At 38.2% G+C, this 19,869-nt stretch overlaps 1 protein-coding gene across 1 annotated transcript; it reads right to left on the bottom strand.

Moving 5' to 3' along the window:
- Positions 1 to 537: 537 nt before the first annotated feature.
- On the bottom strand, positions 538 to 6,835 carry LOC121737749. The gene is made up of 3 exons (XM_042129434.1): positions 6,467 to 6,835; positions 2,711 to 2,823; positions 538 to 737 (listed from the first exon to the last, which is right to left on the bottom strand). The coding sequence occupies exons 1-3, from the start codon at positions 6,750 to 6,752 to the stop codon at positions 567 to 569; spliced, it is 570 nt and encodes a 189-aa protein (XP_041985368.1). The 5' UTR covers positions 6,753 to 6,835; the 3' UTR covers positions 538 to 566.
- Between the last annotated feature and the right edge of the window lie 13,034 nt (positions 6,836 to 19,869).

A 19,869-nucleotide genomic window follows, 5' to 3' on the forward strand; every position in this document is an offset into this window, starting at 1 on the left:
GCGCGGTAGTTCCCGAACCGGTGGTAGGCCTCATGTAGACACGACGTTCAAGTGTTAACTTTGTTAACCTATTTGGAAATAAATATTTTTGATTTTGATTTTTAATAACTTGAATTTATGGGATAATGCTCAAGAACTATGTCCATACTATGCGCTTTCATCTTAAATTTTCGTCATCTTCTTTCATTCAACTTTCGTTTTGGCGCATTCAATAATTGAATGCGTCAACGAACGCAACGTCAACTGTCATTATAACAAAGCGAAATTTTGGATACAGTCAGAGGGCATGCGTCGCGGGCATGCCTCACATTCGCTGTTGACTGCGCTATGTTGCAACACAGCATGACAATAAAAGGTTAAAAAAATACCACAATGTAATAAATAATTTATTTACATACTACCAGAAAAAATATTCATAGGCAGATGGCGCACCTACGTACCTAAATTGGTCGCGTTGTGTCAAACCGATCACAGCCAACATTGAATTGACAAAGCCGACCAATTGACGTAGGTCTGTCAACTGCCAGGGAATCAGTTTCCTCGATGGTACAATAAGTTAACCTAACCTAACTATACTGCGGCCAGCCCCGGTAAGGCAGGATGCTCCTCCTCCGTCTGTGGTGGCCGTGGTGACCAGCGTATATCACCTGGTGGTCGTCGTGATCATCGTGAGAGGACAGCTTCTTGATGCCCACAATGGCTGACAGCATGAGCGCGAGCGCGGATACTGCCAGCGCCTGGAATATTACAACGGTTGTTTAAAACATTATAAAACCAAAGTCACCATATGTTTCCATATAAATTTCGAGGAGTTCCCTCGATTACTCATGGATCCCATCATCAGGTCACCACTTTGTGATCATGGTACCAAATTGGAGTGAAACCTAATACAACAAAACAAAAATTTCGAAAATCGGTTCACAAACGGCGGAGTAATCGTAGAACATACAAAAATAAAAATAAAAATAAAAAAATATCTGCAGCCGAATATATAACCTCCTCGTTTTTTGGAAGTCGGTTAAAAATAATTGTGCAGTGCCGGTTTTAGCACTACCGGCGCCCTGGGCGAGATGTGCTGTGCAATGCTAAAAAAGTTGCGCTATTTTTTTGTCCTGCGCCCTGCGGGGCTTAAATAGTCATCATAATAATTTATGATTCATAATATGATTTTCCAAAGCGACCATTTTAGTCCCGCTGGGCTCAATCACTGAGCAGCAGACGTCTCAAAACCAAAATGTTATAAGTTTGATGTGTCTGTCAATCCGTGTGTCAGTATCGTAACATCCAAAATGAAACCATAATGAAACCTGTAGCCTAAGTCATAAAGTGGCATTTTATTTGAATTTTTGACGATCGCGGTTACCGCGGCAAAGACCAATAGAAACTCTTCATTTGCCTGACCACATTCAGCGAAACGATTCTATTGGTTCTTGGGAAACACATTCCTCGCAAGTCGCAACGCAGCTCATCTCCGGTGGAAACGCTGACTTACAGTAAACACAAATCTGACGACACCTCTTATACGGTCATGAGGTTCAGGCTACAGAGCATACCAAATCATTAAACAAACATACATACACAAAATCATAACCCTCTTGGCGATATCGGGTATAAAATAAATAAATATAGCAATAAAAGAGAGTGCCTGAAAATTTTTAATAGCAAGCTATTCAAAATGTATGCGCCTTTGGAATAAAAGTAGCAATACATGTATGTGGATAACAAAAAATGGGGCAAATATTGACGCTTTTGAAATAAATGAAAAATAATATTCTTTATAGAATTTTCAAATTATAACAAAGAAATCATAACTTGAAAATTGAAATTATAACTTTTCTTAGTATAAGCAGAGATACTAATATGAAGTACTAATATGAAGGTTACTATCAAATAGCGTCGTTTTGAAATCTTCGGATAAAATTATATTAAAGTTTGTATGTCTGTTCATTAACATTCTAATGACGATTAACGAAGTTTCCCCCTTAGTGTGACCCAGTAGTTAGGAGGAATTCGTGTCACTACAAAATTGTTAGCGAGTTTGCGTGCCTCGGTTAATGGACCGTCATTTTGTATTAGTAATAGGCACCGTGGTCTAGTGGTTTAGAGCGTGGCCCATACGCATAAAAAATATAAATCCGGCCTGCACAGAGGTCTTGAAACTTGAAGGCTCAGCGGTTTAAGAATGCACCTGACCCTAACTTGACTACATAAGTAAACCTAGATCTCAAAATCTGTAAGGTCTAGAAATCTGATTTGTGTCAATTCATGAAGATTAAATGCTCAAGACGAAAACACGATTACTGAAAAAAATGCTCGATAGTTTATTTTTTACAAAAAACCTTCTTTTAGACACATTTTTGCTTGGATCTTCGAAGTATGCTGTCTTTTATTTAATATTTTTTAATATCTAAAAAGTCATTAATAAAACCTAAATTTTCTTAAAATACTTTTTTCATAATCATTATACTTAGTTCGTCTTTTATTCTATGATATTCTATTATAATTGCTTTTATTCAAGTAAAACTAACTTGGCGATAATTCCGCGTCGTCCTTTTTCACCTGGCATATGAAAGACGGGCGTGAGTGTGAAGAGAGAAGGACGATGTTTTTGGGTCAGTAGCCCCCTTAAATTTTTCTTCCATTTTAATTTATGTCTTGTGGCTATCACAACCTCTCAGACATATTTCACGCCGCTTTTTTGGCGTCTTACCTTCATAGTAAGGAGCCCTAGGCCTCCGATACCGGCTGCTCCTAGCGCCTTCGCGAACAATAAACCCAATAAGGCTGCGCCACCGGCACCGCCGCCCTTGCCTCGACCGGTCACTGAAAAAAATACAAAGAAATTAAAAAAAATAGCTACCACACAACTGAAGTGGGAGACGTGAGAGAGCCATGCTTCGGCACGAATGGGCCGGCTCGACCGGAGAAATACCACGCTTTCACAGAAAACACAGCGCTTGCGCTGTGTTTCACCGAGTGAGTGAGTTTACCGGAGGCCTAATCCCCTAATCTATTCTCTTCTCTACCCTCCCCTATTCCCTTCCCTTCCCATCCCTACCCTACCATATTACCCTATTCCCTCTTGTAAGGCCGGCAACGCACCTGCAGCTCTTCTGATGCTGCGAGTGTCCATGGGCGACGGAAGTTGCTTTCCATCAGGTGAACCGTCTGCGAGTGTGCCCCCTTATTTCATAAAAAAAACTTCTTGAGCTCCATCTATGTGTATGTATACTTTTTTTTTCGTTGGGGGAATGCTTTTACGCATCCTCGGGGCCTGAGGAGGACCACCGAGGTATGTGGGACTCCCCGGGGCGGACGGAAGACGCGCCCGGGACTACCCACTAAAACCCCAACGGTGTTCCTGCTCCTGGAGGCGACGGGAAACGCGTGGTACACGACCGTAATGTGTATGTATACTGAAAGAACAAGATGTGCGCGCGCACCTCTCTGTTCGCCTCGTTCGATCCATAAAGTTCATATACCTAACAGAATAGAGAAACAAAGGCCTGAGCAAGAGAGATGTCACTATCAGTAACACTGCGTGGTAAAATGAGACGTGTGATACATGACATCAGCATTTTTGACGTCCAGTCGGCACGTGCCGCACGTTGACAATTTAATCTCATAGAATTCATGTTCAGTCATGCTTGTGTAAGTGTATACGTACACATATTTTTCACACAGATGAAACCAATTTCGGTTTCGTTTGACAGCTCGAGATTGTTGCTCTATTCCACTAGGTATATTAACTTTATGGTTCGATCACACTTTCGTTACTCAAGTGTCAAGTGTCAAGTGTCAAGCGTGCGTAAAGAAGTTTTACTTCAAAAAGTGTCGAGAATAGTGAATATTACGCAAAGGTTGGAGCAGAGGGCGGTGCTAGCAGACACAGTAAACAAGCTATGTCCACACTGTGCACTTTCATCTTCAATTTTCGACATCAACTTCCATATTGGCGCATGAATGACAATTGAATGAAAATGAAAAGGAACGCAACGCCAATCATGTCATTTTTGAAATTTGGATACGGCCAGAGGGCGTCGCGGGCATGCCTCACGTTCGCTGTTGACTGCGCTACACATGCCCTTGACGAACAGAAAAAGGCACAGTGTGGACAAAGCTTAAACAATCCGACCAAAGACATGTTGCACACGTCATATCAGAATATTGACAGAAACGTTGTCAAACGTCGAACAAAACTTTTTGCTGACTGTGCTGGTGCATCTAGCGTGGAAACATTGCAGTTATCCTATTAAGCAGCCTCTACACGTTGGCCGTGTTTGCCGAACAGAAGGGGATGGCGCTATACCAGAAAGAAAGACGCAAATAATTCAATTTCTTTTTTTAGTATAGCGCCGTCCTCTTCTGTTCAGCAAACATGGCCAACGTGTAGAGGCTGCTTTAGAATGCAAATTAGTGACATTATGAAATCACTGGAAGTTTCTTACAACCCTTCACGAAATAGATATGTTACCGTTAATGTGCGTAAACCAGTTAGCCTGGGTGTGGGGTGGGTGGGTGTGATCTGGGTGAGCCAGTTAAAGTGCAAAAAGTATATTCTGTTGTCATTAAATTAGATAAAACAGGTTCTTGTTTGAATAAAACATAATATTATTTAGTTGTAGAAAATTATTTAATATAATTTTTTGGACATAAACAAAGGAATAATTTATTAAATTTTAAGTAAAAATATGTTACCCTCCTAATAAAATTTAACAGATCGTATTGAACTAAAAAAAAAAAACAATCAAAACAACAACAGTCTTAGGTTGAAAGTTTTTAGTTTTTTAGGACTTTTACGAAAGAAGAGAATGAAAACTAACTACTTAGGTAAAGTGCAAATATAAGTAAGCTTTTTTATTTTAAAAGTTTACACTTTAACGGATGGTATCAGGGAATCTGCAGATTACCTAGGTTATTACCTAGGTATTCTGCATTCTAACGGTAACAGATACACTCAAATTTACCAGCACAGAATAGGCTGATAATGATGAACTATTGCTAAGACACTCACTATTATGTCAGCTTTTTAATATAACAAAAATATCCACAGCCGAACATATAGCCTCCTCGTTTTTTGGAATAAAAAAAAACCACATAGATCAAAATCGCTCCACCCGTTTGGATGATATGAAACTACGGACAGACACAAAAAGTGACATCCAGACAGACATACACATACAATAAACACCAAGCCTTTTTTCGTTAGTTAAAAAAGTTTAACTTTTCAATTAACTAATCTATGCAATGCACATTCTGTTCCGCCCGGCAAAAAGTCGCCTATGTTACTTTCATTTATATTTCCGCTAAACAACACGCTAGCTATATTAGACTGAATATTATATTCCTATGAGCGTTCGTGGCCTAGTGGGTAAGCCTTTGGTTCGCACTCGAGAGGTGCAGATTCGATCTATATCAAAAACCTATTGAATATTACTTTTCACTACATCAAAATTGATGTTATTTGCAAATTTCCACTATGTAGCGATATCTGCCCATAGTTTAATATGGCGCTGGACGCTACCCTTCGGCAGTATTTTCAGTCTAGCTCCTAATCCACTTCCCGGCCCATTATTGAAGCAGTGCAGGAATGTTCTATACAAATGGTCCCTCTTTGAGAAAAGAAATAATAAATAAAATTTTATTTCCATAGATAATCAAAGATATCATAAATCAATCTAGTATGATATCTTTGAGGTTCTGAGTACAGTCAAAGTTTAGTCAAAGCCGAGATTCCAATCACAAGGTATTTATAAACACAACGCCTCCGTGGTCTAGTGGTATAGAGCGCGGCTCTTGACTCAGAGGTCGTGGGTCCGATTCCCGCGTTGGAAACACGTTATTTTCAAGTTTGGTTAGGACAATGCAGGCTGATCACCTGATTGTCTGACAAGTAAGATGATCCATGCGTCGGATGGGCATGTAAAACGTCGGTCCTGCGCCTGATCTCTCACCGGTCGTGTCGGTCTTCCGTCCCACTGGGTTATGAGAGTAAAGGAATAGAGAGTGCTCTTGTGTACGACGCACACACTTGGGCACTATAAAATTACTCCTGCGTAGCTGGCCTAGTTTCAATGAAACCAGCCACCGTCACCGAAACCGGTGTGGGAGCTATTATTATTATTATTATAAACACAACACAGTTTAAGTTAAACTTGTTACTAATTATTTTTTGAAATTACCTCATACATTATATTCTGTCAAACTCTTCATTTAAATGATCATTTTTAACTAGATGACGCCCGCAACTCCGTTGCGCCAAAATTAGTTTATCGCGCGGGAACCGTACATTTTTCCGGGATAAAAACTATCCTATGTCCTTTCTCGGGGCTCACAGTATCTGCTTGCCAAATTTTAGCAAAATCGAAGAGGTAACAGACAGACAGACAGACACACTTTCGCATTTATAATATTAAGTATGGGTGTATCTTAGTGCGCCAGTTACAAGTAGTATAAAAGCACTCACCATTATTCTCCTTGTAAGATTCATCAATGACTTTCAAAGACTCGGAGAAGATCTGACTGATTTTATCCTTTTCTATCAGATTCGGTAGTTTCACGTGCAACTCGTGGCCCGATAGGAACTTCGCCATTCGGTAGAAAGCTGAATCCCCAAGCGATCTGCCTTCGTCTTCGAGACTGTTGGAGATAGGCACGCTGACCAGCCTAACTCCATCCAACAAGTCCACGTCTCCATCCAGTATGGACCCCAGGGCTCCAGAGAGGAGAGCTATAGCCAGGAGCCTGTACATTTTGCCGATTGTTAGACCAATAAGCGAGCGGTAGAGACGACGAGGGTTTTATAGAGATAGCTTTCGAAAAAATGAAAAAGACCAGCGACTGAGTCGAAAATGACGGGCCATTCCGCTAGTTTTTGTGACGAACGCGACGCCATAAGTTTTTTTTATTCAGCGGGTAATTGTTTGTATGTGTTTCATATATGTATTTAGGCTAATTTAAAAAGGAAAATGGAAATATTAATACAATGTAGCGTACCCTGAAGCAGTGATTCTCAAAATTATTGTGACGAAACCCTTTTCAAGAAGACATATTTTTTAACAGACCCAAAAGTATATGTCTTGTCTTTGAATGAATTGTCTCTATGCTGGTGTTTTTTTAATGAAATAAACGAGCAAACGGGTCACCTGATGGAAAGTAACTTCCGTCGCCAATGGACATTCGCAGCATCAGAAGAGCTGCAGGTGCGTTGCCGGCCTTTTTTTTTCGTTGGGGAAATGCTTTTACGCATCCTCGTGGCCTGGGGAAGACCACCGAGGTATGTGGGACTCCCCGGGGCGGACGGAAGACGCCCCGGGACTACCCACTAAAACCCCAACGGTGTTCCTGCTCCCTACGGGAAACGCGCGATACACGACCGCAGCCCCACCACCTCTGCCTCACCTGATGCTCAACTCGTGAAAAAGGGAAAAGGGTCTGATGACATTTTTAAAAACTATTTATATATCGCTCACGGAGGCCCTCGGCAGAGCTCCAGGGCTCTCGGAGCACACTTTGAGAATGTCTGGCCTAAAGTTTTATTAGTTCGTGCTCATAACTACTTAATAACTCCTGACGCAAATATGCAAAATTATAATAGATACAGCTACAATTACACGAATGAGGAATTTCATTATTAATAGCTTGTAATCAATTTGCCTAGAAAATTTCACTTAAGCGAGCTATTGAGAATGTTTAAAAATGAAAAATAGACATAACATTGTAACTTATATGTACGGTATGTCATTTATAAATTCTTTATATACTTACTCATAAAAAATATACACAGTAGAAAACATGACGCGTAAAATTATTGTTAACGTTATTTTATTATAATACTAGATGACGCGATGACGCCCGCAATTCCGTTGCGCCAATATTCACACCGTCCGCCACAGCCGGGATAAAACTATCCGATGTCCTTTCCAGCAGGGCTAGCATAACAACAGTAGACATGCGAAATAATTGACATACTGACAGATTTTATTCACAAAATGGCGGATTTCCATTGTGTAACTGTCACTTTGTTTTGGCTGTCATTGTGTCTATTCTTCCGTAGAAAGAAACCGTTTCTATGGTTACCATGCTTACGCCTGCTGGGAATCAAATCTTATCCTAATTTCTACCCTTTAGTCCTTGCATACAATGCCAAAATCATCCTCCAAATAAATAGACTCGATCTTATATTTTTATTATTGAAATTAAAACAGTCGTAGAATCGCCCAACAAGTTTACTTTGAAATGGTTGAAATAAAACAAAGAGCACACGATGTAATGGTCAACTGGAAACGACTAGAGAGTCAACAGAATATCTGAGTAGATACTTTGATTATAAGCTTACTAATTTAGTAACGAGAAAGTATTTGGAATTTGTATTACATATTTATATTATCATCTTGCTTCGTCTATGTTTTATGTTACATAACTTAAAATCATGTTTCTAATAATTTATAAATATAAAGAACAATAAAATATAAAGACAGAGAAAACAAAGAGACAAAAAAAAGATAATTGAGAATTATCTTCATTATTTCGTATTTAATATTATATAATATCGTTGTTTACAATAAAATTTTGACAAAATCCGTCCGGTCACATTGTTTGAGGTTGATTATTTGAGGGATCATAATTACTACCAAATCATCATCAATCCTGCGAAAACGGTAATGATTTCAACCGGAACCGGTATGGGGATCAATATAAGTAATATATTTTATTAGTAAAATGAAAAGAATATCTAGTTCTCTAGATCTATGTAGCGTCTGCGCGTATGCATCTTTTGTCGTTTTTTCCGGCAAGAGCGGTGGGCGCAGAAAGTTGAAGGGCTCCATAGAAAGGCAATTAAATATGAAAAAAACGCTAAGTTTTTACAAAAAATAAATAAATGGAATGACCAGCTGGATAATCAAAGAAATTGACAGGAAGATGATGGGCCTACATTATTGGGTCGGGTTATGTCAATGTTAGTGAATGAATTGTCATGTCGGCTATGATAAAACCCAATCTAATTATGCAGGTCCTTCTTCTGTTTATGTATCAATTTCCCGATAGTATATAAGTGGGTTTAGGTATGATATAATATATGTATATAGGTCTAGCAGAATCTGATGGCAAAAAATGGACAAAAGAAATTGACGCTACCAATACTGGGGAAATTGGAACAAAACGTTTGATACATTTTTTTCCTTATAGCGGCTGATTCCGTCATCCGTGTGTGATACATGCAAATGTAAAATAATCCGTAGCCGTAGTTCCGTACCGATACAGAGCAAAAATAGGCTAAAAATTGTGTTTTTTGTATGGATGCCCCCCTTAAATTTAAATTTTATTTTAATATTATTTAATATTAAAGTGCACATATAACAAAAGAAAGTGTGAAAAATTCAAGTGCCTAGCTCTTGCCATTATGATATAGAACGACAAAGGCCGAAAAAATCACGTTTGTTGTATGGGAGCCCCCTTAAATATTAATTTTATTCTGTTCTCAGTATTTGTTGTTATAGCGGCAACAGATATACACAATCTGTGAAAATTTCAGAAGTCTAGCTATAGCGGTTCTTGAGATACAGCCTGGAGACAGACAGACGGACAAACAACGAAGTCTTAGTAATAGGGTCCCGTTTTTACCCTTTGGGTACGGAACCCTAAAAATATCCAATGATTAAGGATATTTTTTGAAAATCTCCCATCCAAATTTGCCATGAGATTCTGGTAGACCTATAATTATTTTGAATTACGATAATATTATCACGCTAATAATAATAATATTAAGCATGGTTTAAAAATGATTAAGTATATATTATGAAATTTTCTCGATTTTTTACAATTTTTTTAGTTATTTTGTCCGTTGGTTTTCTCATGTTGACGACTTTCGGGGAATAGTCGAAACACTCGAAAAATATTATACTTACTTACTTACATAAAAATAATTTACTCTTACAAAACTGCTTTCTTTTACAAACAAAAGTCAATACAATCAATGTCTTGGCCGATATAAAAAAGAAGAAAAAAAGGAAAACGTTTCGCGGGCTTTCTACAGAATGCGATACACTTTCACTATCGCGTGTTTCCGTCTCTTTCTAACGTTGAAAAAACGGTAAGTCTGTCTCTTTCACTAGTTGATATTGTTAATGTTATGTAATTTCAAAAATCGAACGTTTTGGAGAGAAAATGGCGGATCCAATATTGTTATGGTGAAGTTTTTCGAGCTGCGTTTCAGAATGGACTGGAATCTTAAAATATTTGGTTTCAAGAGGCTTCGTTGGATCAAGGGCTTAGCCAGGGTACACTGCTAATCCTCTGGTATTGCGGAATCTGATGTCTAAGCATAATTACCGGCTTCTGAGTTCCACGCATAGTCGGATTATACTTATATGTATACCTACTTGCTGTCCCGGCAAACGTTTCTTTGCCATATAAAGTATTTCGCCCGTATTATTTTATTGAAGTGACTAAATAAGTATGTCACCATGGCAACGTCCATCGATATCCCGTCGCACAAACAATGGTCGCCGTCAGTCTCGAGTTGTAATAATTTACAATTATTTATTCAACAAATGCACTTATCAATATAAAAAGTACCCAGTAGTCGATTCTCATACTCACTGAATATGCATATAAAATTTGGTTAAAATTAGTAAAGCCGTTTCGGAGGAGTACGCGGCCTAACATTGTGACACGAGAATTTTATACTTATATAAGATTTTTTATCAAACAGTCGCAGTTATTTTAAATGTATTTGATGATTCATCCCTAGAATCTCTAAATCTCCAATGATTAACAAAACGAAATAAGACTTTAGGGCGTGTAATTGTCCTACATATAAAGTTCATTGTAAAAGCAGCAGCGCTGAAGGAGTTCTAATGACCTCTATGTTTGTACTTTGTACTCATCATATATCATACTAGCGACCCGCCCCGGCGTCGCACGGGTATAAAATATATAGCCACTGAAAAAATTATTAGAATCGATAGCCTATGATCCTACGCGTGGTCTACTTATTATCTGTGCCAAATAACATAAAAATTGCTCCAGTAGTTTGCGAGATAAGCCCTTTCAAATAATTTCCCCCGTTTTTTCCAAATTCTTCTATAAGTCTTAGCGTGATAAAAAATAGCCTATAGCCTTCCTCAATAAATGGGCTATCTAACACTGAAATAATTTTTTAAATCGGACCAGTAGTTCCTGAGATTAGCGCGTTCAAGTTAGCCCTTTCAAATAATTTTCACCGTTTCTTCCACATTTTCCTCTATTTCTTCGCTTCTATTAATCTTAGCGTGATAAAATATAGCCTATAACCTTCCTCGATAATTGGGCTATCTAACACATAAAGAATCATCAAAATCCGTTGCGTATTTTTAAAGATTAAAGGGAACAAAGGGACATGAGGGAAAAAAGCGACTTTGTTTTATAATAAGTATAGATAGTGCCAAAAAGTCGCTGATTTGACCACTTCTTGTAATGTATAAGCGCAAACGTAATACGGAACAGTAATGACGACAATAACCATAAGTAGGTTGGGCCTCTACACGCCTCGCTTGTTGGCAAAAAAGCGAGAAAACGACGGTTACTGCTAACTACCTACCTACGCAGGCGGCAGGTATCGTTATAATATGGCTGGCTGGCTTATTACTCTAAAAAAAAGTGACTCGAATCTCGATTTACAATTACTCCTGACTATCGAGAATCGATACCGGTCGTGTAAAATAATCTTATATAGTTAGTTAGTTTCCGAACCGGTGGTAGGTATCATGTAGACGTTCAGAGAACATTTGCAAAAATTTATTCTGAACAAAAAAGTTTGAGTTTCAGTTTATATATAAAATTCTCGTGTCACAATGTTAGGCCGTGTAGGTACTCCTCCGAAACAGCTTTACTGATTTTAATCAAATTTTATATGCATATTCAGTGGGTCTGAGAATCGGCTACATGCGTACTAATTATATTGATAAGTGCATAATATTTTGTTGAATAAATAATAGCAAATTATTACAACTCGAGACTGACGTCGACCATTGTTTGTGCGACGGGATAGCGATGGACGTTGCCATGGTGACATACTTATTTAGTCACTTCAATAAAATAATACGGGCGAAATACTTTATATTATGGCAAAGAAACGTTTGCCGGGACAGCTAGTAATATTGTAAGAAACAAATAATTAAGTGGAATGGTTACCCGTTTGGATGCTGCGATGCCAGGGACATACAATAATAATAATTAATCATAATATTATGTATGGACGCTACACACCATGTCAGTCTGGCTCCGTGCTATTTTTATTAATCATACACCTATTTAACCTATCAAGCCCCATAAGATCACCGGTGATCGCGACAGCAATAGAAAAACAATAGATTTCCAAGAAACCGCGATCGAAGGATCACATACATGACCCAGGAACATCGAAAACTTTTTTGTTCCGTCGACGGGCCGCGGGATTCGAACCCGCGACCCCCGGCTTGAGCGCTGAAATAAACAAAATGTACACAGTAATAAGTACACACATAGACAGAAAAACACTTAAAACTTATAACGCCGCGCTCCTCTTTTTTCGTAGGAGGTTAAAATTTTAATCTTTAAAAACTTGCAAGCATTTGCCCCCTTTAGCAAGTACTAAGGGGGAATGTAAGTGGGGTAAAAAGGGGGGCAAGGGGGGCCAATTCCTGCTCCCCCCTCGTGTCCAGTTCCGCCTCGGAAACCACTCAAAGTCAGGGTTATTTGCTCACACGAGCGCGGTTCTACACGCTTCAGAGAGCACTTAGAGGTAAACAGTGTAGAGTTGACACTTGTGGCTGTTTTGTACCTACATAATATTCTGTGTATAAAACGTTATGCACAAAGTAAAAATAAAAATATATTAAGCTTGACTTTGAAATGTTTTTGTGAAAATATTAATATGGACTTTTCTTTAAATATTGTTTTTTATAGAAAAATTTAAAACCAACTTCCAACGTACAAAAGTGTTAATAATTCTTATTTTGTGCCTACAGAGCTTACTATTATACTCGTTAATTCGCTACTCAACTTTCAAATTTTTGAAAGCGGTACTCAATACTAGCAAATTTAAATTTGATTTCTGTGTAAAGGATTTAAATATTTTTAGTGATTGGCACCGACTTACAAGTTGGCTATAGCACGAATCCTCCCGGCGCCGTGGGCAGCTCTCCCGGAGCAGGTGGCAGTAGACTCCTGCAGTCTACCGCTGCAGTTTTCGCCTCAGGCGGGTCCAATGGCCCAGCACCATGCGGATGAGAAGGCACGTTAGTGGGTAGAGCTGCAATAAATTTACCACCTTGTCGACAGCAGAAACTCATATAATATATGAGCAAGCAAGCCCGCTGCACTGTTATTTATATATTATATAAATAACAGTACAGCGGGCTTGCTTGCTGCGTTTGCTGAGCTGGGGCCAATTTTTGGCGTCACACAGCGATCAACTGTATTAATATTATAGTCGAACTGTACTGGCACTGACTTATATTATGATGTAAGTATTGTGTGATGCTAAAAATAAATCTATTCTTATTTTTATTCATCCGAGGCTTTATTCCTATTTCCTCCATCCCCTGCGAAATGCGTAGGAGGAGCGTTTCCCGTCCAAAAAAAGGGGGTTGGCACCGACTAAAATTGAATCTTTTTTTTCTTATACATCTTCAGACTTTGAGTAGGAGGTAGTAATCCGAAAAATCTTTGATTCACTTTTATGCGCTCTCCGTGGACTCTCAGAGACAATCATGCCTACGTGTCTACTCTATCACCTTAATTGATGTTTGCGATAGGAAATCAAGTATTAACACTTCGTGCGGCGTTTCGCTTCCTAATCAAACACTTTACATATTACACTCACAGACCTAATTATGTTTATATGTTTACCTATATACTGCCATTATCGTTCAGACATAATAATTTACAATTAACTAGCTATTTGACCGAGCTTCGCTCGAAAACACTATTATATACACATAATAAATTAACATTTTCTAAAAATGATTCCTAGCTAGATCGATTTATCGCCTCCAAACCCCCCTATATATATATATATATATATATATATATATATATATATATATATATATATATATATATCGTATCCGTCGTATCCAAGACTCTAGAGCTCGAAAAATCACGTAACCAAATTATTATTTGAACACGAACACCGCAAGCTTTTACACGCTGGTCCTCAAGCTCTATTAACATCTCTACGTACTCGTTTCTGGCCTATCAATGGTAGAGACTTAGCGCGCCGGACCGTATTAAAATGCAATGTATGTAGAAGGTTTAAAAGTTAAGTAGCTAAGAATATAATGGGTAATTTACCGTCCGACAGAATTACGCCAGATTTTCCTTTTGTTATTGTTGGAACTGACTTTGCTGGGCCATTTATGATCACGGATCGTAAGGGTCGTGGTTGTAAAATCACTAAATGTTATTTATGTGTTTTTGTTTGTTTCAAGTATAAATGTATACATTTAGAAGCAGTGTCTGAGCTGTCTAAGGATGCTTTCATACTTTGTCTCCGTCATTTTATTGCTCGACGAGGCATTCCACGCAAAATCTATTGCGACAATGGTGGCAATTATGTAGCGGCTGCTAAAGAAATTAAGAATTTTATAGACTCTAATGTTGATGCTCTATCTGATTTTGCAACCAAGGAGGGCTTAGAATTTTGTTTTTCACCAGCTTACGCGCCTCACTTCAATGGCCTAATGGAAACCGGTGTCAAGTCAGCTAAATTTCATTTGACGCGAATATTAGGCCAGACTCACTTAACTTTCGAAGAGCTTTCAACATTGTTCGCTCAAATAGAATCCATTTTAAACAGCCGCCCTTTATCTCCTCTAAGTTCTTCCCCAAACGATCTCTATCCCTTAACCCTGGGCCACTTTTTGATTGGAAGACCATTGAAGGCGCTACCATCTCCATCCATTGTAGACTAATGTTAACCGTCTTGACCGTTTCCAGCGAATACAAAAAAATCAAGCAAGACTTCTGGAATCGCTGGAGCCAGGAATACAGTGTGTAACCAAAACTAGTGATAATACTTTAGGGTGTGTACGTGTTCCTTGTAGAGAGTTTACTGTGAAAGTAGCAGCTCTGAAAGACGAACATTTTTTTTCACTTTTGTATGGGCAAGGGCCCGAGCGTCACGAGCTTCCCCATACAAAAGTGAAAAAAAAATTTGGTCTTTCAGCGCTGGTAATTTCACAGTGAACTCTCTACAAGGAACACATACACACCCTAAAGTATTATCACTTGTTTTTGTTACACCCTGTATATCTCCGAGCTACAAGCTCGCACCAAATGGCTTTTGAAAAGGCGGGACCTGCAGGCGGGCGATCTGGTCATACTAAAGGAGGAAACTCCACCTTTGCACAGGCGACTCGGTCGGGTGGAGCGAACCTTTCCCGGCTCAGATGGCGCTACACGTGTAGCCGACATTGCTACTTCGCGAGGCATCGTGCGCCGTGCTCTAAATAGGATTTGCTAGCTGCCTAATCCTGACGAAGATGCTGGAAAGCAGTCATGAGCTTTCCAGGGCCGGGTGCATGTTCGCGCCTTAGCTGCGAACACCTACACAATCGTCGAGCGCGGCCGTCGGCGCTCTTCCATCCCACTCACACGCTCGAGAACATTCGCGGCGCGGTATATATATATATATATATATATATATATATATATATATATATATATATATATATATATATATATATATATAGTTAGTTATGTGACCAAGGTATTTGTAAGTTAATAGTCAGGGAGCCCTGGTGGTAGGGCTGACTATTAACTTAGTATTTATTATATTTTATTAATTATCATAAGAGTTCAAATAAAATAAATAATAATAATAAATCATTTATTTCAGATCAGGTCGTAATTTGTTAGTAATTTACAATATATTATACTTAAAAATATGTTAGTATACATAATAATGCAATTCCTTTAATTTAAATATCTGTGTAGCCTGCTTGCTGCACTAGGTACGTGCACACGTATAATTATGTACCCAATGGCGAATAAAACGACAATCAAATTTGTTACTAATTATACTAAGAATGTTGTTGGTGCTGTTACGAACCCGGCTCATCAAGGAGGCAACCCGCTTTCGTATAAGGGCCTGGAAGCCATCCGCATACGCTTGTGCGAACATATTGTTTGATGCGCTGCAGAATCGGGGCAGCCCCAACATCACTCTCAGTGCGTTATTATATTGAATTCGGAGAGCGTTGTAAGCCCGCTGCGTGTAGTTGACCCACAAATTGCACGTGTAAGTACATAAAAAAAAGCTTTAAAAGGAGTTATTTTAACATCTGCACTACACCGTGCAAATCTGCGGGCCAACATATTACATCGGACTGCCATCGCCCTCCGCTCTCACTCCATATCACTATGGTCTTTCAAATCCTCAGTCACAATGTGACCAAGGCATTTGAAAGTCGATACTTTCGTAAGAGCCATCCCATTCAGCGTCACAGTCGGTACTGAGTCTACATTACGTCCCCTTGCTTTAAAAATCACGAGATTACAAGGCCGTGTGACTCTGCATAGGTCTCACAGACACCAATTGATGGACTCAGCAACACCATGTCGTCCGCATAACTAATGCTGTTAACAAAATAACCATCAAGTGTGCATCCAACCTGAGTGTTGCTGAGTTCATCAATCAATTCATTGACATATAGGTTAAATAGAGTAGGCGACGACAATCCACCTTGCCTTACTCTACACTCTAGCCTATACTCATCTGACAACTGTCCAAGCAATTTGACCTGGTTTATCTAGTGTTCGTACCAATATTTAAATAACTTTATTGTATCAGATGGCACGCCCTACTTTACCATCTTAGACCACAGAACATTTTATCTTACCAGATCAAATGCCTTGGACAAGTCAAGAAAAGCTAAAAAATAAAGGAAATTGTGAAAATTTCATGTGCCTATCTGTTACCATTATTGATTACGAGCAAAAAGCAAAAAAAAAAAGTTTGTTGTATGGGAGCTCCCCTTAAATATTTTTTTAGTATTTGTTGTTATAGCGGCAACAGAAATACACAATCTGTGAAAATTTCAGAAGTCTAGGTATAGCGGTTCTTGAAATACAGCCTGGAGACAGACAGACGGACAATCATCAAAGTTTCAGGAATAGGGTCACGTTTTTACCCTATGGGTACGGAACCCTAAAAATGAGTTACATATTATAATTTATATTGCCTGCCAGCACGCACATTATCAGAAAGGGTTGTTCAGGGAAGTAGCTAATGGAGTTTTAATACAGCTGAAGCCACATGACCGATTTGGTTGTCAGCTCTTAGTCGATTAGGTAAGCTAATTAGTTAGGACATAGTTTAATTCTGTAATAAATAATCACACAATTCTTTCATCAACGCTGAAGGTTCAAATTTGGCCCAAGCAGAAGATTCAAATATATTCTTACGGTACATATGAATGAACATCTTACATTTATTTTTTAAATATGATGCTGAATGCAGGTCCGCCAGTTTGTATACTTCAATAGCATTATCTACAGTTAAATTTTCACCAATGTATACCTCACACTGACCTTTTAAATCGTCTAAGGCGTAGAAGTCAGCTGCTGCTAAAAGTCTATCGGACACCGAACTCATATTGTCCACTTGCTCCGAGTACATGTACCCCAATAGCTCTGTTACAACTTCAGCATCAAATGCACTCATAATTTTGCCAGTAGCATTCTCTTCTGTTTCATGGAGGAAGTGCGCTTTTAGGACTTCACTATTGCACGAAATTATATTTTTGTGCACATTAAAATTCTTTCCATCGGAAGACACAATAACAACATCAGAAAACAGCTCACTTATCAATAAGTTATCTAAAGTTTTTATCAATTTAGTCTTCACTGATGAACGACAATAAAATTCAACAAAAAGATGAAGACCGTCTAACTCATCACCCCTTTTGTTTGGAGTAATTGTTGAATTAATAGCATACCATTGTTTACATTCCACATTTTTTATTTTCTGAACTGGGCTGTTAGTACTTTGTTTAACATTTGCAATTCTTATCTCAACACTATTCTGAGGTTTACTGCAACTAAATTCCAGCTGATGGCTTGTGCCAAAATGATTGTGAACATTAGAAAATGAAGTAGAATGTCGGATTCTAATTAGTGTACTTTCAGCAGACGTGTGCAACTTTATGTCCTGAGCCGACTGAGATTGATTTTCAAAAGGTTTTTTAAAGAACAAATGAAATGAGAAAACTTCCACATGTGTACCGCACTCGTAAAACGCAACTTCGGAGAAATTAAAACTTTCGTTTACCATTCTGCCGCAGATGAACTGTCTTCGCTTCCAATAAAATTATTAAAGTGCTACAAGGCTTTAAATGAACGTGGAGCAGTCTTAGCAACCTGAAGCGGACTGACTATCGCACCAAGGACGTAAAATTATTATCGTACATTTATCGAAATTATCAGAAAATTATCGTTCATTTATCGAAATTATCACAAAATTATCGTACCTTTTAGGACAACGTCTATTGTAAGTAAATAAATAAATCATTGAAATTGTAATATTGACATGTATGCAAGTACGCTATAGTTTATCTATATATTAATACGCGAGCGAAAAACTTTGTAACCCTTTTGACGAAAAATGGGGAAATGTAGGTGAATGAAATTTTGCACAGTTATAGTTTATGGTGAAGGAGTGCATCGAGCTAATATTATTTTGAAACTATGCTTTTATCATACATTTTTTTAACAAATAAAACATTACACACACTACAACACACACACAGGGAAAAATGACAGATTTTTTATTGACAAGCCTATGCATACGAATTATACTCTTTTATTTATGGTTGTTGACAACAAGTTGACAAATTGGAAATGGATTATAGTTTTTTTGTTTAATCTTAGATACTATTAGACAATGCTTACACGGCCAGACTGAGATCAGCTGAGTCCCTCTGGGACAAGAGTTGAAAAAAAACGTGATAATTTGTCACCTTGTTGTCAACAGACTTCAACCATAAATAAAAGAGTATAATTCGTATGCATAGGCTTGTCAATAAAAAATCTGTCATTTTTCCCTGTGTGTGTGTTGTAGTGTGTGTAATGTTTTATTTGTTAAAAAAATGTATGATAAAAGCATACTTTCAAAATAATATTAGCTCGATGCACTCCTTCACCATATAAACTATAACTGTGCAAAATTTCATTCACCTACGTTTCCCCATTTTTCGTCAAAAGGGATACAAAGTTTTTGGCTCACGTATTAATATATAGATGCTGTAAAGGGCCATATTATGGACCTATATTAAATCAATAATGTATTTAAAGTATTTAATTGAATAAGGATTAATGCCGTATTGGTTAAAATCACTTCGAAAATTAGAATATCAAGTCAACATTATATATAATATGTTTAAACTACTTAAATCAATACATATATCCCAGTAAATTTCGACGAGTTTCCAACAATATATACCACATGGATTCCATGAGCAAGTTTTTGTTTACGAACGATAGAAGTAACCTTTCCTCCTGTCTCCTGTCTGTGCCCCATGTCCTCTGCCCTTCGCCAAGCCCCACTAAGAAAAGATTTTTTAAAACGATATCTGTGGTTCGAATCTCGCCGACGAGAATTTATACTTTCGCTCTTTCGATGTGGGTTCCTGGGTCTTGGATGTGTATAATATACTCATAAATCATAATAGTAAAGAGTATTTAATTTTCTTAATCTCGATTATAGTAACACATATTAACGCGGACGAAGTTGCTGGCAACAGCTAGTTGCTATAATATATAAGAAGATACGACGCTGTCTTGATTTAAATACATAGAGACATTGTCTATATTGCACCCAGGAGACAATACAGACTCATCTAAATG

The sequence above is a fragment of the Aricia agestis genome, chromosome 21 (assembly GCF_905147365.1).
Source record: "Aricia agestis chromosome 21, ilAriAges1.1, whole genome shotgun sequence".
Classification (NCBI taxonomy): Eukaryota; Metazoa; Arthropoda; class Insecta; order Lepidoptera; family Lycaenidae; genus Aricia; species Aricia agestis.

Excerpts from the sequence above, each read along its gene's own strand:
- LOC121737749 (XM_042129434.1), bottom strand. The coding sequence starts at position 6,752 with ATGTACAGGCTCCTGGCTATAGCTCTCCTCTCTGGAGCCCTGGGGTCC. Across the intron at positions 2,824-6,466 it reads ATCTTACAAGGAGAATAATG|TGACCGGTCGAGGCAAGGGC; the intron begins GTGAGTGCTTTT and ends TATTTTTTTCAG. Across the intron at positions 738-2,710 it reads TAGGGCTCCTTACTATGAAG|GCGCTGGCAGTATCCGCGCT; the intron begins GTAAGACGCCAA and ends GTAATATTCCAG.